Source organism: Vipera berus (assembly GCF_964194415.1).
Source record: "Vipera berus genome assembly, chromosome: 1".
NCBI classification, from domain to species: Eukaryota; Metazoa; Chordata; class Lepidosauria; order Squamata; family Viperidae; genus Vipera; species Vipera berus.
The window spans coordinates 313,345,882-313,373,833 of NC_138202.1; the positions used below are offsets into that span (position 1 = coordinate 313,345,882).

General features: G+C 39.5%; 1 protein-coding gene across 1 annotated transcript in view; it reads left to right on the forward strand.

Moving 5' to 3' along the window:
* The window catches only part of KCNH1 (potassium voltage-gated channel subfamily H member 1), a gene marked incomplete at both ends in the record, with an annotated part of 246,697 nt that overhangs the window by 57,097 nt on the left and 161,648 nt on the right, over positions 1-27,952 (forward strand). Inside the window, one exon of the mRNA XM_081329975.1 lies at positions 20,246-20,672. Within this exon, the coding sequence (XP_081186101.1) occupies positions 20,246-20,672 (427 nt within the window). The remainder of the gene's footprint in view (positions 1-20,245; positions 20,673-27,952) is intronic.

A 27,952-nucleotide genomic window follows, 5' to 3' on the forward strand; every position in this document is an offset into this window, starting at 1 on the left:
AAAGACTATATGGGTGCTGCCTTCCTCTATATTTTAGAAGTTCTGCACATGAAAGGAAAAAATCCAGGACAGTCTTTGTTGATCTCAATGAAGACAACTACAGGAGAAGTTATTTTTTAAAATGTATCATCTCTTGTAATCTACATGTATACTACTCAAGTAGTTCCCAAGACTGTACAGTGAGGATATTTAAACCATTCCATCAAACTTATAGTGCTAGAAAGATACTGTATGTCCTATGATGATGATGATGACGCAGATCCTAAAACTAGATGCAGCAGAGAGCTAACAAAGACCCTGATAATTACCTGGAAAACATTAAACCTTTATGAACAGAGTTCATTGCACATCTCCCACTGATAACAGAAGTTTTAGAACAAGCTGAATGAAAATGTAAAATGGCTAGATCAATGCTAGATATCCTCAGGCCAAGTCTACTAGAGGGGAAAATTAAATGTCTAACTCTTCCCATAGGATGCCTCCTTATGGAAGTTTCAACAAAAAGTTTAACCCTGGGAAAACAAAAAACAATTCCTGTAGCCACATAAAGTGTATCTGAAGAAGAGCCGTGGTGATTCAGGAGTGTGTTTGGGGCTGTGGAAGTTCAGTGTTTCTTGCTGATGCAATTATGTTCATGTATTTTTATAGGGCTTACTTTTTTGGCTTATCATGCTTTGCATTCAATGCTAAGTGTGGATGTATTTGCTTAGAGACCTTGGGAATTGACTGACATAGAAGCTGCAGTAAATGAATAAATGTGTTGAAACAAATCATTATATGGCATATTGGAATAGTCTAGTACATAGGACATACTAAACTATGGTTATATTTCCCATGACATGCTAAATCACAGATTAGGCTAACTTGTTTGAATTCAAGCTGTATATGACTAGTGTGGACTATAAAAATGACTCCAATTGCCATAATCCACTCCAATACTTTAACAAAAATATCACTCTGAAAGATGTACAAAATTGCAGATTGAAGAAAACACAGATTTCAGTCTTTTAAGGGGTATGACAGAAGTCCCGAGGAGAGTTTCCTATGGAAAAGAATTGGAATAGCAGCTGTTCAAATCCTGCGTTCATGTTTGTGCATTCACATGGGATGAAAACAGTGAATTTATTATTTTGAATTTTTGAACAGATTCTGCTACCCCCAGTTCCTTCTTCCTAGAAGCTTCCCATTCCAGGTTCTGTACAATTGCTAGAACCAATGCCGATAAGCTTTGGGACAAAATAATCAGATAATTGAATTTAAAAAATGGTTTATTGGCAAGTAAGTGGGGAGAGGAGAAAAATTTCTTTTAAAAATAAATCTGGAGGCTGCTTCTCTTAGCCATATTGTGTAATACTTTTATTTTACAAAAAAGATGATAGAATATAATATGACTAGAGGGAGAACTGAAATGGTTTTAATCATACTAATCAAATGAACTAAGGACTTTAAAATCACACTCTGTTCCTTTTGGCTTCCCCCCCCCCACTTGCACTGTAAGGTAACAGCAGGTGTAAGCTGAGTAATTTAGTTTGGATATAATCATTCCCTACTTAGAATGGATATTAGCACAATCTTTGCCAGTTGCCTTGTTTTTAGAAATGCTTCACCATTTATAATGTCTGCAAGAATCCTGGAATATAAAGCATATGGGATGTGCATATGTGGAGACTTTATGGGTTATAGCTCTGTTATGTAATTTGCAAACTTGGCCTCAGTATCCAGCACAATGAGTCCAGTACTAGGTAAGGTTGATGCCCAGTGAGGATGATCCCTGTTGAGGGGATCTCTTTTTTCCTACTTTTTCTTGGTAGCATACAGCTCAGTCAGAAAAATGAGCACTAGATCTGACTACAGTGATTCATCACTTCTGAGACATGTTTGGGTCCTGCTGAGTAGTGCAAAAAGCTATGCTAATACAAGGGATGGTTCTTTCAAATTCTTGTCTGGAATGTTATGGGGTCTCCTGCTTGTCCCGGGGGTTGGACTAGAAGACCTCCAAGGTCCCTTCCAACTCTGATATTCTGTTAAATGTGCCCCTGTAACCTGAGAAAAGTTTTCAGCTTACTTCTGTCAGGATCTTTGGGTCTCTGACCTGAAAAGTAAAAATTCTTTGTGTAGGCATTCAACAGGCAGCCATGGCATCTGGCCTTGCTGATTCACACATTGGCCATTCCTGCCAGATGAAGGCTGCAGAACACGCAGCCTTCTTTTATGTAGCTCATCTTTTTTCTAACCTTGCACTAATCACTCATTAATTCACTTTGCTGTCATCCCATCCCCTTCTCTATTCAGTGCAGTGCTTGCCTCCTGGTTATTGAATTTCTTGGTTATGTCCCATGGGATGCATCCTGAATATAACTACATCTGGATCAAGCCAAGATGTAATTTTAAAACTGTAGTTTTACTTTATTTGTCCTGGCATGAGCCACACTATTTGATGGCTTGCTGAGGTTGCTAAATTGAGCATCATCTTTCATTCTTATTAGGCTTAGTGGCATATAACATTTTCTTGCCCAGACAAATCAGAGAAATAATTAATAATGGGCTAAGAAGGATTATTAATTCATTTAGAAGCTACCTCAAATATGGAAGCAACTCTGGATGAAATACCACGCTGTTCCCATTACAGCAGAAGGAAACAATGGATATGATTCTATGCTTACTTAAACAAACAATTTAGAACATTAATGCCTTATAAATTAGGGCCGGTTTTTGTGTGGCTGGTGTTAGCATCTGGTGTGAACTGAGAAAATTGGTTAAATCCAATAGTTTAAACTAAGTATGTTAAGTAAATACTACTGGCAGTTGCATTTACTATTTCTTCATCAACTGACGTGGTTCCTTTGCTTTGAAAAAATATGCATGCCATGACTAACCTCATGGTAGATAAGGTAAAGATAAGCAGCCTACATAACTTTTACAGACTGTTTAAAGCTGAATAAATTAAGGATTAAACTTATATCCTGGAGATAATACTGTATAAGGGCAATTGATCTTGTTAAGTTGTGCATTACTGTACTTGGAAAACTCACTGTCAAAGCAGCACTTTACACAACTAAGGGACAGATCTATGCCTTCATAATTTGGCCTTCTGGTTGTGACATTGAATCGATCAGCAACTGAGAAGCTACTATGTAGTGCACGTAAGCTACTGTGCTTATAGACTGATGCACAATGGAATAGTATTTGCCACTGGATCAAGGGAAATATAAAATATTTGAGAACTGGGAGGGACAGTATATAGTTCTAGTATCTGGATAGTGAATCTTATAGTTCAGGACAGAGAAAACAAATCCTCAGAAAAATAACATAATTAAAAAGTTTAAAACATGATGGGAATATGATGGGAATCTAGCAACTGACCAGCACGGTATCAATAAGTAAGGAGGTTATTGGCCTCCAAGATTTGCAGAAAATCATCACATAATTATCTTTGAAAAGATAATGGATCCTTATATTATCCTTGTAAGGTGCCCGGAGTCACTGAGGGTGAGTTGGGCGGCTGTATAAATTTTCTTAAATAAAAATATATTTAAAATAATATGAATAGTCAAGGAAGGGATGGCATGAAGCCAACTGGCAATCAACTGGGCTGCCAAATGACCAAGAGAAGTTCAATATGAAGATTCAGGTTCAGCACATGCTTAGTCCTGTACTGATGCTATTGGGGAATTCCTCAAGGGTTTTGCTGGCAGAGTAAATGTAAGAGATGAGTGAGAACTAGGAAAGAAAAAGGATGAAACAGCTTCTATTAAGTGTTGGTGATAGCCAATGGAGAACAACAAAGTCCAAGCACAGAACCCAGTGGAGAGCATTAGCATGAGAAACACGTGTTTCTGTATTCGGTTTCTACAAAAAGTGGTTTGAGAATGTGAACACTGAAATGCATTATGGGCTTGACACTTTTAACTTGATTCCAGTAATATATAGTCCCTGCTTTGTATGCTGTCTTAAAATTGCTCACATCCTGTTAAGTGCAGAACATATTGGATGAGGCTCTTTGTTTTGCATTTTATACATAAAAAATTTATGCCTTTTTAAAAAGGCTACCTTATACATTGATTGATTGAGTTTGGAGTGATTTATTTATTTCATTGTATTTTTATGTTCACCCATCTTGTCAAAATGACTCTGGGTAGAGAGTTTAAAGTGTCAATATAACAATAAAAATAGAGATATAGACAGAAGCAAAACTGTGGCAACGGAAGATAACTTATAAAAAAAATGTGTCTACCAGTGGACACTGCCTGACAATAGGAGATTAACTGGCATCTCTTTGGTGGGTGGGTGTGTATATGATGCAAACAAATCAAAATCTAACTGCACATAAGCATAGATTTCTGCAGCAAGCCCTGCATTTTATATTGCTATAGTTGGCACTAGAGTAGAACACAAACACCTCAGGCAAGTTAATAAAAGTTAGGCAGCATAAAGAATCAACCAGCTGAGTGGATTCTGGGCGTCACGTCCGAATAAGAAACAGCAGTAACACCATTAGAATCCACTGTGCTGTCAGAATGAAGTCACATGGATCATGACTTCACAGTGCAAACAATGCAGTTATATAATTTGCATTAGCTGTATCATGACATCCTTGTGCAATTTACACAATCACATTTGAGGTATCATTTCTCCCTTTCATCCACCTGCAGATGTCCATGGCTGGGAAGTGTATAATCTCTCTTCTAAATATGGACAAAGCTATTCTCAGTTCATTCCTGTCATTTCCAGCTCTGTTTATGATTTCTTAAAAAATGCACATAATTCATTTATGTTATTTTGTTCATGTTTGAACGAATGGAGGCAGTTTGGCACATCTTTTTGCTTAATTTCTACCTGCTTACAATCAGTTTTTTAAAGGATGTTATAAATGCTCTTTCTGCTTGTTTATGTATTTTTTCCTCTTTAAAATTACCTTGTAACAATCTGAGGACTACAAATATTGTAAGATAAGTGCAAGTGAATAAATGCAGCTGTCAGGCAAGGCAAGGCAAATGATTCCCAGCAATCGGTAAAGCAATTAGCTTCTATATTTGAAGGAAAAGACCCTTTGAGGCTTGCACACACAATCTCTCAGCAGATGAGGGCTGCCAGCAGGGAGAGCAAGTCTAGTGATTAAGGTATAAGGCTAGAAACTGGGAGACTGTGAATTCTAGGGCCAAAAGGCACCTTGGGCCAGTTACTTTCCCTTAAACTGCAGAAGGAGGCAATAGCAGAGTCTAGCCCAAGTAGTCATCACAGGTCAACACTGACTTGAACACACACACACACGCACACACACACACACACACACACACACACACAGACAAACCACCAGAGTAAGTACACCTTGAAGCTATCTACCACATTCACCCACAACTCATTTTCACATGCTGATCTGCTCCTACCCTTCATGGTGACTTAGATAAATGACTAGGTGGATGCATGACAGAAGACCATGTTTAGACTGGATTGGCTTAATAATTGAAAGCCACACTGGGGTTCTTGGGGCCTCAGCCCCCAGCTTGGCCACCATACTTGATTACACCACTAGATAACTATAATGCATTAAAGGAGAAGTTAAATTTGCAAGGTTTCATAATGGTAAAAAATAGTGAGGTAAAAAGTGTCTATATGTTCAGAAGCAAGAAGCAGAAGCAAGAAGCAAGATTTAAAGCTCTTTTATAGTTTTATTCTCTGAATAGATAAAGCATTTATACTTCATCAAATACAGAATTTATAAAATTGCCTGTAGATTCAGATTCACTCGGGGCTTCAAAATATATGACACAGCCAGAATCAGTGGGAAGGGAGTAATAGGAAAAAAAATCAAATTATGATACTGAGCAAGATATAGTAAGTCTGAGTCCTAGTTAATTCTTAGATGCTCCCATTTTTGAACTTGTGTGTGTGTAAATGATTTCCCACCAATCCAGGTTTGGATTATTTACAGCATTTGCTTGAAAAATGCCCATCTAATCCACATCGATGGAAGAAGATGAACATGGTTTTAAAATTGGAGTTAGAAACATCAATAAACTGCATTATACTGATGAAACTACTCTGCTGAATGAAAATGCAAATGAATTGCAAGCTGTAGTAATGAAAGTCAAGGAAGACAGTGAATAAATGGGACTAAAATTAAATATGAAAAAGACCAAAATAATGACAGCAGTCCCAGATTGTCAGTGAAGATACCAAAGTGGTAGATAGTTTTTTTTCCCAATCAACCATCCATAGTAAAGGAAATTGTTGTTGTTAGCTGCGAAGTCGTGTCCGACCCATCGCGACCCTATGGACAACATTCCTCCAGGCCTTCCTGTCTTCTACCATCTTCTGGAGTCCATTTAAGCTCACGCCTACTGCTTCAGTGACTCCATCCAGCCACCTCATTCTCTGTCGTCCCCTTCTTCTATTGCCCTCGATCTTTCCCAGCATTAGGCTCTTCTCCAGTGAGTCCTTCCTTCTCATTAGGTGGCCAAAGTATTTGAGTTTTAGCTTCAGGATCTGGCCTTCTAAAGAGCAGTCAGGATTGATCTCCTCTAGGACTGACCGGTTTGATCGCCTTGCAGTCCAAGGGACTCGCAGGAGTCTTCTCCAGCACCATAGTTCAAAGGCCTCAATTCTTTGGCGCTCAGCCTTTCTTATGGTCCAACTTTCACTGCCATACATTGCAACTGGGAAGACCATAGCCTTGACTATACGCACTTTTGTTGACAGGGTGATGTCTCTGCTTTTTAGTGTGCTGTCTAGATTTGCCATGGCTTTCCTCCCCAGGAGCAAGCGTCTTTTAATTTCTTGGCTACAGTCCCCATCTGCAGTGATCTTGGAGCCCAGGAAAACAAAATCTGTCACTACCTCCATTTCTTCCCCATCTATTTGCCAGGAATTGAGAGGGCCAGTTGCCATGATCTTGGTTTTCTTAATGTTAAGTTTCAACCCAAGTTTTGCACTCTCCTTCTTCACCCGCAACAAGAGGCTCTTTAGTTCTTCTTCACTTTCTGCCATTAGAGTGGTATCATCTGCGTATCTTAGGTTGTTGATATTTCTTCCGGCAATCTTAATTCCAACTTTTGATTCATCTAGCCCTGCCTTTCTCATGATGTGCTCTGCATATAAGTTAAATAGGCAGGGCGACAGTATACAGCCTTGCCGGACTCCTTTCCCAATTTTGAACCAATCAGTGGTTCCGTGTCCAGTTCTCACTGTTGCTTCTTGACCCGCATATAGGTTTCTCAAGAGACAAATAAGATGGTCTGGTACTCCCATCTCTTTAAGAACTTGCCACAGTTTGTTATGATCCACACAATCAAAGGCTTTAGCATAGTCAATGAAGCAGAAGTAGATGTTTTTCTGGAACTCCCTAGCTTTCTCCATGATCCAGCGTATGTTGGCAATTTGATCTCTAGTTCCTCTGCCTCTTCGAAATCCTGCCTGTACTTCTGGTAGTTCTCGATCCACATACTGCTGAAGTCTAGCTTGTAGGATTTTAAGCATGACTTTACTAGCATGAGAAATGAGTGCAATGGTGCGATAGTTTGAACATTCTTTGGCACTGCCTTTCTTTGGAATTGGAATGTAAACTGATCTTTTCCAATCCTGTGGCCACTGTTGAGTTTTCCAAATTTGCTGGCAAATTGAGTGTAGCACTTTTACTGCACTGTCTTTTAAGATTTTGAATAGCTCAGCTGGAATACTGTCACCTCCACTAGCTTTGTTGTTGCTCAGCTTTTCTAAGGCCCACTTCACCTCACATTCTAGGATGTCTGGCTCGAGGTCAGTGACCACATCATTGTGATTATCTGGGACGTTAAGCTCATTCTTGTATAGTTCTTCTGTGTAATTTTGCCACCTCTTCTTAATCTCTTCTGCCTCTGTTAGGTCCCTGCCATTTTGGTCCTTTATCATGCCCATTTTTGCATTAAACGTTCCCTTCATCTCTCCAATTTTCTTGAAAAGATCTCTGGTCCTCCCTATTCTATTGTTTTCTTCTATTTCTTTGCACTGTTCATTTAAGAAGGCATTCTTATCTCTTCTAGCTATTCTCTGGAATTTTGCATTCAATTGGGCATATCTATGTTTTTCTCCCTTGCCTTTCGCTTCCCTCCTTTCCTCAGCTATTTGCAAAGCTTCCTCAGACAGCCATTTTGCTTTCTTGCATTTCTTTTTCTTTGGGATAGTTTTGGTTGCTACCTGTTGTACAATGTCGCGAACCTCTGTCCATAGTTCTTCAGGCACTCTGTCTATCAGATCTAATTCCTTAAATCTATTTGTCACCTCTACTGTATATTCAACAGGGATATGATTTAATTCATACCTGACTGGCCTAGTGCTTTTCCCTACTTTCTTCAGTTTAAGCCTAAACTTTGCAAGGAGAAGCTCATGGTCTGAGCCACAGTCAGCTCCTGGTCTTGTTTTTACCGACTGTATAGAGCTTCTCCATCTTTGGCTGCAGAGCATATAGTCAATCTGATTTCTGTGTTGACCGTCTGGTGATGTCCATGTGTAGAGCCGTCTCTTGGGTTGTTGGAAAAGAGTGTTTGCTATGACCATCGTATTCTCTTGACAAAATTCTATCAGCCTGTGCCCTGCTTCATTTTGTACTCCAAGGCCAAACTTGCCTGTTATTCCAGTTATCTTTTGGCTTCCTACTTTAGCATTCCAATCCCCCATGATGATAAGGACATCATTTTTTGGTGTTACTTCTATAAGGTGCTGTAGGGCTTCATAGAACCGGTCAATTTCATCCTCTTCAGCACTGGTGGTTGGGGCATAGACTTGGACTACTGTGATATTGAATGGTTTGCCTTGGATTCGAACTGAGATCATTCTGTCATTTTGAGGATTGTATCCCAGTATTGATTTTCCTACTCTTTTATTGACTATGAAGGCTACTCCATTTCTTCTGAGGGATTCTTGCCCGCAGTAGTATACCTGATGGTCATCTGAATTAAATTCACCCATTCCTGTCCATTTTAGTTCGCTGATACCTAAGATGTCGATGTTCAGTCTTGTCATCTCTTGTTTGACCACGTCCAGCTTTCCTTGATTCATGGATCTTACATTCCAGGTTCCTATGGAGAAAAAATCTTTACAGCATCGGACTTTCCTTTCACCACCAGACATATCCACAGCTGAGCGTCCTTTCGGCTTTGGCCCAGTCGCTTCATTCTTTCTGGCGCTACTAGTACTAGCCCTCTGCTCTTCCCCAGTAGCATATTGGACGCCTTCCGACCTGAGGGGCTCATCTTCCAGCGTCATATCGTTTTGCCTTTTGGTACTGTCCATAGGGTTTTCATGGCAAAGATACTGGAGTGGGTTGCCATTTCCTTCTCCAGTGGATCACGTTTTGTCAGAACTCTCAGCTATGACCTGTCCGTCTTGGGTGGCCCTGCACGGCATAGCTCATAGCTTCATTGAATTACGCAAGCCCCTTCGCCACGACAAGGCAGTAATCCATGAAGGGGAGTAAAGGAAATAGCTATCAAGAAATATTCCATAAACTAGCACTTGGTAGAGCGCAATGAAAGCCTTGAAGAAAATATTCAGATTTGTCGAATACCTACCAAGATAAGAATTGTGCAGCCAATCATTTTCCAGGTAACATTCTGTAGAAGTGAAACAAAGCAGGATAGAAAGAATATTGATGCTCTTGAACTCTGATAATGGAAAAGATTCCAAAAAATGCCATGGATTGTAGAGAAAACAAATGGACTGAAGAACAAATCACTCCAGAACTTTTGACCAAAACACAAATTATGAAGCTCAAATTATCCTGCTTTGAATAATTATGTAAACAACCTGTTTTTTTTAGAAGTCCTTCACAGTGGGAAAGGTGGAAGGAAAACAAGAAGAGGAGAATCAGTGCCAAGGTGGATGGACTCAATTACAATAGGTGTTATATTGGAAGTTCCAAAGGACTAGAATGGGAGTCATCAACCTGGAGAAAGGCTATTTTAGTGGCTGCTAAGTGTTGAAAGTAACTTGACAACATATAATCAATCAGTCAACCCACACATACACATCATATCGTAGTTGATTCAGAAAAAAGAAAGTTCAATAGGCAAATTTTACCAAAAATCTTCTGAAACAAGGTTCTTCTGTGTACCTGTTTTTCTTTCTGCAGGCTGATTGGATTCTGCTGTCTCCCACTTACCTGGCTCCCACATCTGAAGATTTGGCTGAGGAGATAGAGAGTTAAGGAAGGGGTGTCAAACTGCTGGCCTGTGCGCCGGAGGCATCATAACGAAACCGCACCCACCCCATTGCCGGCAATGGCAAAAAAGTCGTGATACATCGCGACATGTCACGTGTCGTTGAGAGTTTGACACCCCTGAGTTAAGGCAAAAGTTAATTTTAATTGTCCAGAACAGGCTTGCTGCTTTCCAGGAGCGGATTGTCCATTTGACAGCCACTCCACCTCCTGGTTAGAAGTCCAAGTATAAATCTTGCCCAGGAGTAATCTATGGGAAATTTCCCCTGTCCCACGGAGATACATTATTCTCATTGTGTGATGAAAAACTTCATTCTCCCTGGAGTTACATTAAATTTATCTGGCAAGGAATCCAGGGATTGATGCAACACAGAGCCACTTACATTGACTTGCCACATCAGGTCTAGCAGAAGGGGCATAGTCCACGTTCCATCAGCCAAAGAGCTTCATTTGGGGGGATCCTGAAAGACAGCCTTCTCTGCTGTTGTACCTGCCCTCCAGAATTTCATTTCTTCTAAGGTGAGATTGAGTCCAGCCCTTCTGGCCTTCCAGAAGGCCCTTAAAACTTGGCCCAACATGTCATTGGGCTGAGAGATCCCAAGGCAATATGCAGTGCATTAAATGGTTATATTGTTAACATTTACTCTTCGGTTTTTTTATTATTGTATTTTAAATGTAATTTTTTAAAAAATTTAAATTGTTTTTAATGGTAGAAGATTATGATTTTATTTTAATTGTATGCCATCCAGAATCACATGCAAGTGAGATGAGCACCCATTTAAAATAAGTATTTTTTTTTAAAAAAACCAAATAGTTGTAGTAAGCTTTGTGGCAAATGGCAATTGCTAGATCTCTCCTGACTTTGGGGCCATTTGGTCCACAGAATGAACAGTCAGCTGTTCATTCAGGGCAATTACCTCCTTCTGATGTTGGGTTGTGTATGTCTGCTGCTGAAGTGACCTGTTCAGTGATCATTGGGTCATTAGAAGTGTTTGTGGCCATGGTTTAATTACAAAAAACGTAGTAAGAAATTTAATTCAGTCTTTTTTTGGCTGACATGGCAAATATTGCAAGAAATGATTTCCAGGACATGAAGGCTCTGATAAACAGATTAACTGTTGCAAAGCCGTGAAACAATTATAAAAGAATTCCAGTGGCCACCATGGATCAAATACAAGCCCTAGTCTTGCTATGATCAGGGGTTTTTTTGTGCACCTCTTGCTTAATTTTCTGTACTTTATTTTCCTCTTATTTCTGGTAATAGGCCTGAGCCAAGCAAATACAATGCTTGGCTGTTTTTATCAGCGAGGAAAAAACTTAGCAAACAATGCAATTCACATTAGATTACTAGGCTTTTCTTATTTTTTCCAGTGGCTTGTTTTCCTGCTGCATTTAAGGTGCTTAATGCTTGTAAACTGTTAAAATAGGTATTAATGAAATAATGTAGATAAATAGTTTGCTTTCCTTGTGCTGTTTGTGTTGACTGAGCATTTATTTCCTTAACTGAAGGCTGGCTCTCTGCTCAGGACCTTGGGGAAGGACAGCATTCGGACTCATTTCGACTCTGTTCATTCCTATGAGTATTTTCCATGGTTTCAAAATTGTTTTAAATTTTGGAATGTATGATTTCTCTGAAAAGTGATTGATAGAAATCAGCATGGGCTGCTACCTTTTTTTACTCTAACAAGGGAATAAGAGACATCTAACTCATACTGAGTTTGGATTGTTTCCAGTCTGGCCACTGCATTTCATTTTGACTTTTGTTTCTGATCAAATATTCAGATGTTGGGATGCAAGAATAAGGCTGGAATTTGTGACCTGTTTTTATTCTGTGTGTGTCCTTGCGAGTTCTCATGGCAAGGAGAGTCAATGAAACTAGCTGTGATATAGGTTGTATTTTAGTTATGGGCTGGGCTGTTTATCCGTTCTGGTGTTTCTACGTATGTGAAATTGGGAACTGAATAGAGCAGCTAAAGTCAACCTCTTTAGAAAGCAATTTTAATTCCTTTTTCTTCTTTCTTCGTCTCTGGGTCTCTGATTTTTTTGTAAAAAATAAAGATTAAAAATTCTTGGTGAACAAATACAACAGTCTCATTCTGGAAAAGAGATTTAGCCAATTAATACACACATTCCCACCAGGTCAGCCTGTGGAAGGAAGAGGTGATATCACTTAGCATTTCTCCAGTAAAATCAGAGGAAAAATAGATTTATCCAGAGTCAATGTGTGTGTGTGTGTGTGTGTGTGTGTGTATGTATATATGTATCACCAAAACCACACATACTTATAAATACCGAATGTTAGTGTCTAAAATAATTGCGATATGGATTTCCAGTACAAGTAGACTTATGACCACAATTGAGCCCAAAATTTATGTTGCTAAGTGAGACATTTATTAAGAGAGTTTTCCCCCATTTTATGCCTTTTCTTCCCACAGTTGTTAAGTGAATCACTGCAGTTGTTAAGTTAGTAAGATGGTTGTTGTTAAGCAAATCTGGCTTCCCCATTGACTTTGCTTATCAGAAGTTTGCAAAAGGTGATCACACATGACCCTAGGGCACTGCCATGGTCATAAATACTGGTTGCCAAGCATCCAAAACACGGGGATGCTGCAATGGTTGTAATTGTGAAAAACAGTCATAAGCAGTGGTGGGATCCAGCCAGTTCGCACCACTTCGGCAGAACCGGTAGTTAATTTTTTTGTTGCCCAGGCCCAGAATGGACTTCTGGAACCGGCATCCATATGATGTTGTTCACATATTTGAATCCCACCACTGGTCATTAGTCACTTTTTTCAGTGCTGTTGTAACTTTGAATGGCCACTAAACAAACTGTTGTAAATTGAGGACTTTCTGTACTGACCAAAGATATGCACAAGGAACATTTGGTCTGTAACACTTGTTGCTATTCCTTACATAGGGCACCTGAGAAAATCAACCCACAATGCTTAATATACAGCCTGGTCCTGACCTATGGATTTTTAATGTCTTTTGAGATTCACTTAGAATTCAACTCATGCCTTCTCACATCACGACCTGATTCTTAATGACTTTATTTCTACTATCTCCACCTGTATATCTCCATGGCCATTTTCAATTTTTTCCCCTTTCCTAATTTACCAAGATATCACAGTCACTTCCCTCAGGCCTCAGCATTGTTATGTACAGAAATGTCCAGGTAATATCAGTTTAGTGAACTTCACAGCAAAAGAGAAGATAGATAGCTTTCCCTGAAGGTAATTCAGTTACATGTTTATAATTTTACTTTATTACATTTGAATTACAGCTTTCCTGAAAACAACTCATGACAGCATAGTTGATTCACAATGATGAGAAATAATGATAACCCCAAGCTACCCAGTAAGCTTTGTGGCTCGATGTAAATTGACTTCTCCAGGCTGACTATTTAGCAAGTAGCTTCAACTTGGAATGATTGAATAAGTCATATCAGTAGTAGTGAGAAATTAGAATTATCTGCATTAGGAAAGGCCATTTATCAGGAGAAACTGTTCTGGGATTTGATGCTTGCTTTTTCACTTTTGGATTCACCAGAATATTTTTTTGCTGGATTTTATTTCGTTTTTCTAGCATGTCAGCAGATTCAATTTCAGAATTTGAGAGCAGTTGAATTCAGGAATTTCCATCACACTCTATGACATGGTTCATCCCAAAGGTGGTTTTCCAAAAGGCAACTGGACTTTTGTGGATTTTTTTTCCCTTGACAGCATTTCTCTTCTCATCCAAGGACCACAGCTCTGATATGAACTGAAGAAGCTTCTTGAATAAGAAGCTAAATGTTTTTAAGGAAAAAACCCCCCAAGAAAGTCCAGTTGCCTTTGAAAAACCACCTTTAGGACAACCATGACCTGGATGATTGAGAATCACCATTAACATTCTGACAATGTTTAATTTAGACAGTGCAATAGGGGAAATGCTACTTAATATTTCTTGGCACACTGATACAAGATTGCTAGCCTAAAACGTTTCTCTTACCCTTTATACAAATAACAGATCTGGTATTTTGCTTTTGCTTTTCCAGAGCGTGATGCATGCCACTGAACAAGCATGTTCACAATTCATTACAACTTCATTGCAATAGGTATGGCTTCCTATAGCGGTGCAATCAGTTCTACCAGCACAGAGATGAGAAACATTTATGTGAATGGAAACTCCACTTATGAATTATTTTCTAGTGGCCAAGTATTGCAAGCCAGGTAATGACATCACCAGAAGTGTTGAGATTGGAATTCTAGGCTTATTTTTCCCAACATTTTACTGATGGATTGAAGAGTGTTTTACTCTTAAAGAGATCCATTACTGGAGGCTTAACACATCTTTTTCTTTTCGGGTCCTGCTGAAAATCTTGTAGTGGCAGCATGCAGCAATAGGTTGCTCAGCCTGTGCTAGTCAGCAGCTATTCAAACTTGCAAGCATTATGAGAACAAAGCCATCTCCTGTATTATTTCTACCACTGCCCACAAGTTTTAAATAGAAGTTTGGAACATGTTTGAATGGACTTAGTGTATTGCAGGCAATCCACTGTAGTCATGTGATTAGTTCCTATGCCTAAACTGTTTCTATGATTTGAATCTCCCTTGAAGGATTAATCTCAAGTGGGCACCTGAATCTCATTTGAAGCAGAAATATTAGCCACAGTCTTTGGGAATAAATAAGATTGTATATGTGCAAGATGTGCCAGAAAAATAGTTATCCTGGTGATGCCAAGCAACATTTAGAATTGCAAATAAGCCAGCATCCCAGCATGTTCATGAACAAGAATTGCACCTGCTGGAAACCACTTTTTCCAGCTTGATTACTCCCTTTTAGCTTTCATGTCTTTGTCCTGTCTTAAAAAGACCTCTGCGTAACACCTACAACCTGCTGTGACAACTTTGCAAAACATTTTAATAATAAAAATAGTTTGCACATGTTCTGACTCATGCTGTAAACCTGAGCATAACCTGAAAGCAGGTTTGGACAGTGGAAATTGGGATAGCTAGCTGTCCAATATAATGGATAAGTTTCACCTTGACCTGTAGACATGGACAAGCTGCTTAGAAGAGGTTCTTGCTAAATTATGCTGATGATTAATGCTTTCTTGGAGAAGACTGTCCTAATCCTTTAAACAGGAATGTAATAAGAGATTTGTGTGTATGTGTGTGTGTGTGGGAATGATCCTTGAAATACATCACTATTCTAAGATTTTATATTTTTATTCAGGGCTGTCAGGCAAATGGCAATCAAACAAGTATAAGTTTTGGAGGAAGCTGATCATTTGGCTCTTTTGCAAACCAGTTTATTTTGGGGCAGGGGACAATTGGACAGGTTTGGTGAGAAAAGGATTTTTGATCTTTCATTGATTGATATATTATGTCCTATCAAGTCAAGTACTTTTAGCAACCTGTATTGGGCAGAACGAAGATAGTGATTAGATAAAAGAGGATTGAGTCCAGGGCAAGAATATAAGCTGAGTAAATGTCTCAGACAGAACTCCCTAGTTCTCTTGAAGATAAAGTGGGCGGTGGGGGGGGGGAATGCATTCAGACCGCAAGATTCTGTTACTATAACTTTACAATTTAATAAATATTTCCAAAGAACTAGGTCTTTACATAATGTATCTGAAATGTGAGGTGATCCTGGTCATCTGTGCCTTAAGTGAGAACTCTGGATTGATTTGTTCATTGAACCATTTGTTTGTTTTCTTGGTTGTCCATGTGATTCTCAGGAGACTTCTCCAATACCAAAGTTCAAAGCATCAACATTCTTTCTATCTTGCTTTTTCAAAGTCCAACTTTTGCTTCCTTTGATGTCTCCGGGATAACCATTTCCTGAACAATTCTGATCTTTGTAGGTATAGACACATCATGGTGTCTGGATATCTTTTCCATCTCCTTCATGGCTACTTTACTAAGTGCTAGTCTGCAGTGCATTTTTGACTGCTGGTTCTACTATTGATAGATTATCTTAAAGGGCAGAAGCTATCCATCATTTCAATATCTTCATTGTCTATTCTGGGACTGGCTGCTGTGTCTGTTGTGATAATTTTGATCTTTACATGTAATCCTTGTCCCATTTTCCACTGCGCCCCTTGACTTTCATTACTAGAGCTTGCAGATTATTTGCATTTTTAGCTATTAATGTCATTATTATAGTGCACATTATTGATGTTTCTTCTTCCAGTTTTCTTCTTCCAATTTTAAACCCACCCTCATTTTCTTCCTATCCAGCTTCCCTCAATATATATTCTACAAGTAGGCTAAATAAATAAGGGGACGGTATACAGCCTTGTCTTACTCCTTTGGCAACCTGGAGACTGGATTAGGCTTTCTGCTTTATAGATGCTTCCTATCTGGCTTCTCAGCTGGCAAGGCAAAATACTGCAAGAGTTTTTCAGGACATGAGGACTGAGATAAGCAGATTTATTGTAGCAGAACCATGAAACTATTATGAAAGAATTCCAGTTCTATTTATACTGCAATGAAAATCCAATTTATTTTCCCTCTTTGTCCTGCCTCCTCTATGTAAATGGCCAGACGCAATTATATTTTCTGTGAGAATGTACTTTCTGTCCATTCTGTTTTTAATAGTGCCCTGATCCAGGATTGGGTTGTTTACTTTACCAATTAGCCTAACATCGATACCTGGGAAGATACTGGAAAAAATAATCAAAAACAGATCTGTGAACATCTAGAAACAAATAAAGCCAAAACTAGTAGCCAGCACAGGTTTGATAAAAACAAATCATGCCAAACCAATCTTATTTCATTCTTTGACAAAGTGACCAAATTAGTAGACCAGCAAAATGCTGTGGACATAGTATACTTAGATTTCAGCAAGGCATTTGACAAAGTAGACCATGACCTACTTTGTGGTAAGCTAGAAAAATGTGGGATAGACAGCATCATCACCAGATGGATTTGTAACTGGCTGACAAACTTTACCTGAGAAAATATACCCAGTCCTTAATGGTACTACATCTACCTGGAGGGAAGTGAGCAGTTCTGTCTGAGGCCCAGTATTCTTCAATAATTTCATAAATGACTTAGATGAAGGAATAGAAGGGGAACTCATCAAATTTGCAGATGACACTGAACCCAACACCCAGAAGACAAGCTCAGAATCCAAAAAGATCTTGACAGACTTGAACAATGGGCTATATACAACAAAATGATATTTAATATGGAGAAAAGCAAGGTTTTACACCTAGACAGGAAAAACCAAAAGTACAAGTATGGATTAGGTGAAACCTGGCTCCAAAACAGTAACTGTGAGAGAGATCTTGGAGTCTTAGTGGATGATCAATTAAATATGAGCCAGCAGTGTGCAGCAGCCACCAAAAAAGCTAATACAATCCTTGGCTGCATAAACAGAGGCATAGAATCAAACACATGAAATATTAGTACCACTTTATAAATCCTTAGTAAGACCATACCTGGAATACTGCATACAGTTTTGGTTACCAAATTACAAAAAAGATGTTGAGACTTTGGAAAAAGTGCAAAGAAGAGCAACTAAGATGATTAAGGGCCTGGAGACAAAAACATATGAAGAATTGTTGCAGGAATTGGGTATGGCCAGTTTAGAGAAAAGAAGGACTAGGGGGTGACATAAACAGCAGTATTCCAGTATTTGAGAGGCCACCACAAGGAGGAGAAGTTCAATTTATTTTCCAAAGCACCAGAAGGCAAGACAAGAAACAATGGAAGGAAACTAATCAAGGAGAGAAGCAACCTGGAATTAAGGAGAAACTTCCTAACAGTGAGGACAATTAACCAGTGGAACAGCTTGCCTTCAGACATTGTGGGTGCTTCATCACTGGAGGTTTTTAAGAAAAGATTGGACAACCAACCACTTATCTGAAATGGTATACAGTCTCCTGCTTGAGTACTTCCAGCTCTATTCTGATTTATTGACTTTTGACCAACTAACTTTCACACCTCCAGGTGACCTACCACTATGAAAGGTTAGACTGGTGTAACATTGAAGGCCCTACTCTCGGTAGTTCTTCAGTTGCAAACTTCTTCCTCAAGAGGTGTACTGACTTTCTTTAGTTTGAAAAATGCTTTTTTGTTTTACTGTCAGTGATGGCTTTTATGCAGTTTTATGTATTATCTCCTTTGCCAGTTTTAAATGATTACTTTTTCCTTGAATCCTAATTGATGCATGGAAAAAAAAGAGTTGATTTATACAAACCTTGTGTAGCCCTATTTCACTTCAGTACCACAATTAACGCATGCAGCCTTGCTTTAAGCCAATGTTGTTTAGCACAATTTTAGCTGGCTTTAGGAACTGTGCCTTTTCAGTGGTGGCATCGTTATTTTATTTAGTTATTTATTCAGTTTGTATGCCACCTATCTCACCAAATAGGCAACTTTGGGTGGCTTACAAAATAGTAAAAAGATAAACATTAAAATAGTTAAAAGTAATAAGACTTAAATAACTAAAATCAAGGGGATGGATGGCATGGGGTGAGGTCTTCTTACCCTGTCAGCCACATCCAGTGAAAAGCACTCCCACTAGGGTACCAAGCCAGCTGGCAAATCCAGGTTTTAAGACCCTTCTGGAAGGCCAGAAAGGTTGTGGTAGATCTCACCTCTGAGGTCAGAATGTTCAACAAGGCTGGGGCCACACTGGAAAAGACTCTTCTTGACCTCACCAGCTGAAATTCATTGACAGACTGACCTCACAGCAAGCCCCTTGGAGTGACCTGCATTCTACCTTCAAATGCTCTTAAAGTGTAGCCCCATGTATGTAGACCTCAGGTACAATTTTAGCACAGATCTACCTTGTGTTGAGTTTTAACAACATGGTGAAGGTAGAATAAGCATTTGCAGAAAGAATAGTTACTTTAAAAAAATGTTGAGACCTTGTTGATGCGTCAGATTGAATTGTTGTTATAATTTAGTATGAAAAGCTAACTGCTTCTAATTCATATATTTTGATTCTGTGGCTTATATTTCCTTAAAAATAATTAATGAAGAAATGAAGAAGCAAGGTACAACGATGATTTCTTAAAAGTGCTCACTCAGCTCTGTTCTTGTTTGCCAGATCCCATTTCATCTAAATTAAAAAGAAAAACTCAGAAAGAAATTTTGTTCAAATAATTGTTGGCATCATTGGAACTACTTTATGTACTTAATTTGTTGTTCCTTTTGTTAAGCTTGCTTTAATCATTTAATTGAAATTGTTAGATTGTTATTTGTTTGGCAGATGTATATTTGAAATATGGTGAGGGAGTAATATGAATTAGTCCAAATAGCATTATCTTCCTTTAATGTGCAAATTATTGATTTTAAGGATAGAGAGCAGATTTCTTCAGTCTGGCATCATCCATCAGTTTGCATGCGCAGTGAAAGTGCTGATTGGAAATACTGTGACTTATTATGCAAAATACCTGGAGGGTACAGGTATACCAGGTTGGAGTAGACTAATGTATCATTAATAATTTTTATTATGAAATTATCTTGATTCAGTGAAATCAAATGTATTTTAAGAGTAGATCATAGATTTTGTTTAAAACTATTTCTAAGAGAAATTGAGGAATATTTTTTATGATAGACTGATCAAATTAACTTATTAAACACTTAAAATTGTTGTCTTTGGGATATTTTAGGATGCTTTCAAAATTGAAAAGGGACATAGAGGATCCTAATACAAGAACAACTCCATGATTTGTAGAACGTTGACTACATAATTGCACAATTGTTCAGCATCTTGTGTCCCAATGAAAAATAAGCATTCTTCTTAAGTTTGGCTGAAACAACTGAAGCAATTTAATTGCCAAGGAAATTAAAACATGTCAGATTTACTGTAAACTAATCAGCCTAATTTTCTTTCATTTGGGATCTAAATCTTCATCTTTCTGCTCACTTATAGGATTATCAAAGATAAAGCTGACTTTAGGTAAATTACTTATTTGGTCTCCATTCATTTAATTTTGCAACTATAATGGGAATTTGAACCCATGTAAATATGTAGTCAACGTATTCTTTGCAAAAATATTACATTATAAAATAATACTAAATACTAATGGGTTGTTTTGCTTTGTTCCTTTAGGGCATCAGTAGCCTGTTCAGTTCCCTTAAAGTAGTCAGGCTGCTTCGACTGGGTCGTGTGGCTCGAAAATTGGATCACTATATTGAATATGGAGCGGCTGTCTTGGTTCTTTTGGTGTGTGTCTTTGGTCTTGCAGCCCATTGGTTGGCTTGCATTTGGTACAGTATTGGGGACTATGAAGTTATCAATGAGGATAAAAACACAATACGAAATGAAAGCTGGCTCTACCAGCTAGGGGAATCCATAGGATCACCTTATCAATTGAACACAACAACTGGAAAATGGGAAGGCGGACCTAGCAAGGATTCTGTTTATATCTCTTCCTTATACTTTACAATGACTAGTCTGACAAGTGTTGGATTTGGGAACATTGCACCAACGACAGATGGAGAGAAGATATTTGCTGTTGCTATGATGATGATTGGCTGTAAGTATCAATGCATTGATTTTTAATTTAGTCTTTCAGATTGTGATTTTCTGTAAACTGCATTAACTTTTACAGATCCCTCTAGTTCTTTTCCCCCAAGTCTGCTGGAAGATCCCCTGGAACAACAATACATTGGAGTTCTAGGAAAGATTTAAATTTTCCCTTTCCCTTCCCTCAGGATTTTATTCATTTCCATAAGCTGAAGGAACCTCTTCCTTCATGGGACAGTGGATTTTGATTATTCATCATTTTGGACTATCAGCTCTCCGTGATAAATCAGATTTTTTCCACCAATGTATTTTTATAACAAACAAGAAGAAGTTAAAAATCAATATTTTACTTGGCTGCATGATGAATGCACCATCTTTTGAAATCAAGAGGAGAGTAGTGTAGAACAATTCATTCCATGGCCTTTGTCACCTGCTTTGCCACTTGTTCAATCCAAGCTGTGACAAGACAGAGTTGTGTAGCAGAATTTCAGGAAAAACCCAAGTTTCCTCGGAAACTGCACTGCAGGTTCCTGGAGTAGGCCAGTCAAATAGGCACCACTCCCTATGATTGGGCATAGTTATGGAGAGCTCTAGGGCTAATTTTATGTCTTTGTATAAATATTACAAACAAGGCAGATAATTTGTTTATGTTTTGCGTCTGTGACCTACCATGTGGCAGGCTGACAGTTGATTACATAGAAAATTAAATCTAGCAAACATTCAGCAAATAGTGAGAGGGAAGATTGGAACAAGATGAGTTTGGAATATTGCTGAATTATTTCTAGTAGCCACTTTCCATCAGCATTTCCTGCTGAAATAGCAGCAAGTATGACTTTATATGATAAAAAGGTCTGGCGGATAGATGTTAGAATTAATCACACCCATGATGGCACTGAAGGCTCATTACATACCATGAAGCAATCTCTTCAGATGCCTATGGGGTTTCCTAAAAGAACAGCAAATTTGTTAATTGAGTTTATACTGGCAAGGATACAGAAGTTTTTCTGGGTATCAAATATTTTAATTGTGAGTGCTAAATGTGTTGGGACAGTCTTAATTTACTGGCATTACAGCAGTAATTTACAGCAAATCTCCTTAAATATTGTATATTATCTTATTTGAAAGGATAGTATATTATCTTATTTGAAAGGATAGTAGAGGTGGAAATGTATGCTCAGAAGGGAGAATTTTTCATTAAAAATATTAAATGTAAATGCCTAAATTGTCCTGTTAAAACAGATTGTGGTAACAGTAGAAATTCTGAGCTGTTGGTTCCTATAGTGTGCCCTTGGGAGTACCAAATAGTCTGTTCAACAAATAGTGCCATATATAAAACAACAAGGCACACATCTGTCTCAATTAAGTGCATTTGCTTTAATTCATAATTATCCTGACCTTTTCAATCTTCTGTAGCAATGTTCTGTGCCTGACAGCCCCTTACAGTATCAACTCCAGTCTTTTAATCAGCATTGACAAGAGAAATAACACAACTCTTAAATAAGTCCTGAGTTGATTGTGCAATTCCAGTATGGTTACATGTCTTTGTTCAGAGAGGATTCTGCAGTCGCAGAAAATCAAATATAATAGTGGCACATAAAATATTTCCAGTGAAATCGAGGCACTTAACAAATAATATACATCTTTGTATATTATTCCAGATGGTTTTTTATAAAACTTAAATCAATGGGCATAAAACTGAACCATAAACTTCAAAGCATTTAGTATGTGTGGCCACAGTAACTCTCATAATTCATCGTCTGTTGAGGATACATTTTGATGGCTGGGAGGAATATGAAGGGAATAATTGTGATGAATGCAAATTATGGGATCTCCACTATGAAAACAGGTTCCCTTTGTCTAGTGTGCAAAACAGTAAATGTAAGTGTTTTCCCTTATTCATTACAAATGCAGTAATAGGCTATCTGCGTAAGCTACTTTGAAAGATGAAGCTCATGACTCGCTAAAAGAGAAAAAGGGGTATTAGCAGATAATGCTAGAGACATCGTGAAAGAACTTATGCTGAAAATTAATTTGATGCATGAGATACTTTGGTAATGGAGCAGAATAAAAAAAACTTGTGGGAAATTTCTAGACCACTGAAACCAAAAGTGCTTAACTTGAATCTGTAGTGGACCATAGCTGTCCTATAATCCTGTATGGTTTTTTTGGACTGAAGGCTATATTAGTTCTATTGTGTAGTGGGTTCTAGACCGCATGGAAGACGCCAGGCAGAGGTGTACAGCAAACAGCTCTTTTATTGTGGGTGAAACTGTACTGAACCTTTGGGGTTACCTGAGTCCTTATATATACCTGGCCAGGTATCCACCTAGCCAATCCATTTGAACCTGGTATTCCCGCCGAGACATCGCCCAATCCACATCAGTCCCGGTACAGCGCCACCTGGTGGTATAAGTAGCGCTGTTGCTATGTTGTCACCCAAACCCCATACACAAGAAGTTCCAATATGTTATGAAAGTTTCAGGAAACTTGACAGAAAACTGACCAGCTTATGTAGTGCCGTGTTACCATTTCTTAGAAACCTTTTATTGTTGTTGAATACATATTTATGCAATGAATGCAGTGGAGTCCTTGGTGCCTTCCAGAGTTTGGTTGTTTGCATGCAAATGTTCCATTACTCAACTAGGTAACATCATTAGTACTAGTGATTGTGGGATTTTCTCCCTGTTTATATACAATGGCTTGTACTGGCTCTGTTGAAAGGGATGTGGTTTTCTCTTTGGTAGTTTCTTGATTAGGGTATTCTGCTTGATTATGTATGTATGTATGTATGTATGTATGTATGTATGTATGTATGTATTTATTTATTTATTTATTATTTATTTTTGGGACTTATATGCCGCCCTATCTCCCGAAGGACTCAGGGCGGCTAACAACAATAAAAAACAACAATACAAAAATTAAAAAAGAATTAAATAACAGCCCCAAAATAAATTAACTACACAGTTAAAAATTAAAACATATTTAAAAACCCATCATCAATCCAGGTCAGCCTGATGGAAGAAAAAAGTTTTGAGGTCGCGGCGAAAGGACCGGACGTCCGGGGCCATCCGAAGCTCAAAGGGGAGTTGGTTCCAAAGGGCTGGTGCTCCCACAGAGAAGGCCCTCCCCCTGGGGGTCGCCAGCCGACATTGTCTGGCCGACGGCACCCTGAGGAGGCCCTCTCTGTGTGAGCGCACTGGGTGATGGGAAGTCGTCCCCGGTAGCAGACGGTCCTGCAAATATCCTGGGCCTAAGCCATGTAGGGCTTTAAAGGTAAGTACCAGCACCTTAAATCTCGCCCGGAAGACAACTGGTAGCCAATGCAGCTCACGCAGGAGGGGTGTAATATGGGAGTATCGGGATGCTCCCATCACTACCCGCGCGGCCGCCTTCTGCACCAGCTGAAGCCTTCGGGTGGTCTTCAAGGGCAGCCCCATGTAGAGAGCATTGCAGTAATCTATCCGAGAGGTAACGAGTGCATGAGTGACCGTACGTAGGGCATCTCGGTCCAGATAGGGGCGCAACTGGCACACCAGGCGAACCTGGGCAAATGCCCCCCTGGCCACGACTCCAATATGATCTTCAAAACTGAGTCGTGAGTCCAGGAGGACGCCTAAATTGCATGTCCTATCAACGGGAGGCAACACCTCTCCTCCCATAACCAAAGATGGAACCTCTTGGACAAGTCGAGATGCCGGTACGTAAAGCCACTCAATCTTGGCCGGGTTGAGCTGGAGCCTGTTCTTCCCCATCCAAATCCGTATTGCTTCCAGGCAACGGGACATCACATCGAGGGCATCACTGGCTTGGTTCGGGGTGGAGATAAAGAGCTGGGTATCATCGGCATATTGATGATACCTCACCCCAAAACCACGGATGATCTCACCCAGCGGCTTCATATAGATGTTGAACAGGAGGGGCGAGAGCACCAACCCCTGAGGCACCCCACAATTAAGGGGCGTAGGGGTTGACCTCTGCCCTCCTGTCAACACTGTCTGCGAGCGGCCTGAGAGGTAGGAGGAGAACCACCGTAAAACGGTGCCTCCCACTCCCAACCCCGCAAGACGTCGCAGCAAGATACCATGGTCGATGGTATCAAAAGCCGCTGAGAGATCTAAAAGGACCAGGACAGAGGAATAACCCCTGTCTCGGGCCCGCCAGAGATCATCCACCAGTGCGACCAATGCCATCTCTGTGCTGTACCTGGGCCTGAAACCCGATTGGTATGGATCCAGATACTCAGTTTCCTCCAGGACCAAAGGGAGCTGCCCTGCCACCACGCTCTCAACAACCTTCGCAAGAAAGCGAAGGTTGGAGACAGGACAAAAGTTGTTTAAAATAGCTGGATCCAAGGCAGGTTTCTTGAGGAGGGGCCTTACCACCGCCTCCTTCAAGGCGGCAGGAAAGCACCCCTCACTCAAGGAAGCATTTATAACTGCCAGGAGCCAGCCTCGTGTAACCTCCCGGGCCGCATAAACCAGACAGGAGGGACACGGGTCCAACAAACACGTGGCGGCACTTAATTTCCCCATGATCCTGTCCACTTCATCCGGAGTCACAGGATCGAACTCTTCCCAGATATTATCGGCCAAACCCGTCGTTTCCCCTTCGTCAGACACTGCCCAGTTGGAGTCCAAGCCAGCCCGAATCTGAGCGATTTTATCCACCAGATACTCACTAAACTCCTCAGCCCGTCCCTGCAAGGGGTCCTCTCCCGTCCCCTGATTTAAAAGGGAACGGGTCACCCTAAACAGGGCGGCTGGGCGGTTATCTGCGGATGCAATGAGGGTGGCGAAGTGAGCACGCTTCGCCACCTCCATTGCCACAAGATAAGATCTAGAAAAGGATCTTAACTGTGTTCGGTCAGACTCAGACCGACTGGACCTCCAAATGCTCTCTAGGCCCCTTCTCCGGTGCTTCATCTCCCGCAGGTCCACGGAGAACCAAGGAGCGAGCCGGGATCTGCGCTGGGTCAGAGGCCGCAAAGGCACAACACGGTCGAGAGCCTCCGAAGCCGCCCGTTGCCAGGCATCAACTAAGGTCTCGACCGGGCTGTGGGAAAGGGAGGAAGGAATAAGTCCAAGCGCCGTCTGGTCTGATGTTGTTAATTCCTGCTTATCTGGGTATTGCTGCTGGAGATAATATGTTCTTGTCTTTTTATTTTCTTGCTAGCTTTTTATTGTCTTTTTTGAATGGCAAATAAATACAGTTTATCTCTATGCGTCTGTTGAGAGTTGATTTATCTGAATGCCAAGCGTCTAGGCATTCCCCAGACCCAAACAATTTGGATTTAGTTTGGTCTAGGATGCTCACAATTTCCCTATTGAAATTATGGTTTAATCTGTGCATGTGTTATGAAATTAAGAAACTTTTTATGTCTTCTGACTGCTAGTTGGTGTTCATGTATGTGCTCTGTTGATTATTTGCCTGTCTGTCCTACATAGTGGCTGTACACTTTATGTTGTAAATAACTTTTTTTCTTTAGGAATTTGGTCTTTTGGTTTACTAAAGGTATTTTGGATGGCTTCAGTTTTGTGTGTTGTGGTGATGCCATGTTGGTTGTTTCTGAGATGTTTTCATGTATGGTGGTATTATTCTTTTCACAAGGTTGGTTGATTGTGCTATAGTGGGTTGAATGGACAGCACTTTTTTATAAAATTGCATGGGTATCCATTTTGGTTAGAAGAAGTTGAATAGATGATCTGGATGCTGCAGTGCAATGTATTCATTCATTCATTCTATTTCACACTTCTTAATGACCCATCTCCCTCAGAGAGGGGCTCTGGGTAGTGAATATCTGAATAATGTTCTTACAGATCACCTCTTGTGGGAGGTTGGATTGTTACCTTCATAGTGGAGCACTTGGTTGGTGTGGGTTGTTTTTCATAGACTTGCATTAACCATTGTTTCCTCTGCTGATGAAGATATCCAGGAAGGTTAGTCCTGCTACTTGAAAATATTTTACTCTGCTTTTTGTTTGTTGCTGAACTAAGGAATTGTTCTGGTATTACAATCAGGTAATATTTTTTCCTCTGCCTCCATTTGCCCAATTCTGTAATTTAATAAAAATATAGCGCATTCACCTTATGTGTAATGATCACACACTAGTTGTAGAGAGTTATGTGCGCTGGATGTATACAGAACAGAATGTCATTTTAAGAGTGTGCTTAATCTGAATTAATGTAATATATTCATATATTGTTCGTGCTGAAGAAATGGGGCAAATAACTGTGAATGACAAAACTTAAGCCTAGTTAGACCCATGAAGGACTTGTTCAGTATCTTTACAAGGGACCAAGACGCAGAAAGAAGAAAATTAAAGAAGTATTAACTTTGGAAAAGTCTTAATTATGTTTTGCCAGTTTGTAAGAACATGCAGTTGCAGTGAGTGAGCAGGACTGATGAGCGAATGAATGATTATCACTCCAGGCTCCAGTACAATCCTATGCTTTCTTATGTGATAATAATTTCAGCTGAACAAAATGACATGTGCAGCATTGTAGAGTAAATAACAATGGCTAGTGTTAATGAAATTATTAATGGATTTATTCATTGTGCTCAGCTATATCTGTTTAATTATGGTTTATTAAAGAAACCGTTATTACTGAATTCTAAAGGCAAGTTGTTCCACTGATTAATTGTTCTAACTGTCAGGAAATTTCTCTTTAGTTCTAGGTTGCTTTTCTCTTTGATTAGTTTCCATCCGTTGCTTCTTGTCCTGCCTTCAGGTGCTTTGGAGAGTAGCTTGACTCCCTCTTCTTTGTGGCAACCACTGAGATATTGGAACACTGCTATCATGTCACCCCTAGTCCTTCTCTTCATTAAACTAGACATACCCAATTCCAGCAAGCGTTCCTTATATGTTTTAGCCTCCAGTCCTCTAATCATCTTTGTTGCTCTTCCCTGTACTCTTTCTAGAGTCTCAACATCTTTTTTACATTGTGGCGACCAAAATTGGATGCAGTATTCCAAGCGTGGCCTTTATAAAACATTTCTGGATTCATACAATATAATATGCAGAGACCACTGAACCAATTCATTATACAGGCTTATTAATATGATTGATTATGTAACATCCAGGTTAATGTTGATTTAACAATCACATAGATATATTTTCTCCAGGAGGATCTGTCCCAAACCTGTACTTACAGCTATTGTAATTGCTTGTTGTCTTTTCTTTCTTCCACTTTTGCTAGCTCAGGATCTCTAGAGAGCTAGGTTTTTTTTGCATTTGTAGTAATAACTTTGTTTTTGGAGAAACCTAATGTCTACTTAGATACATAACTGCAT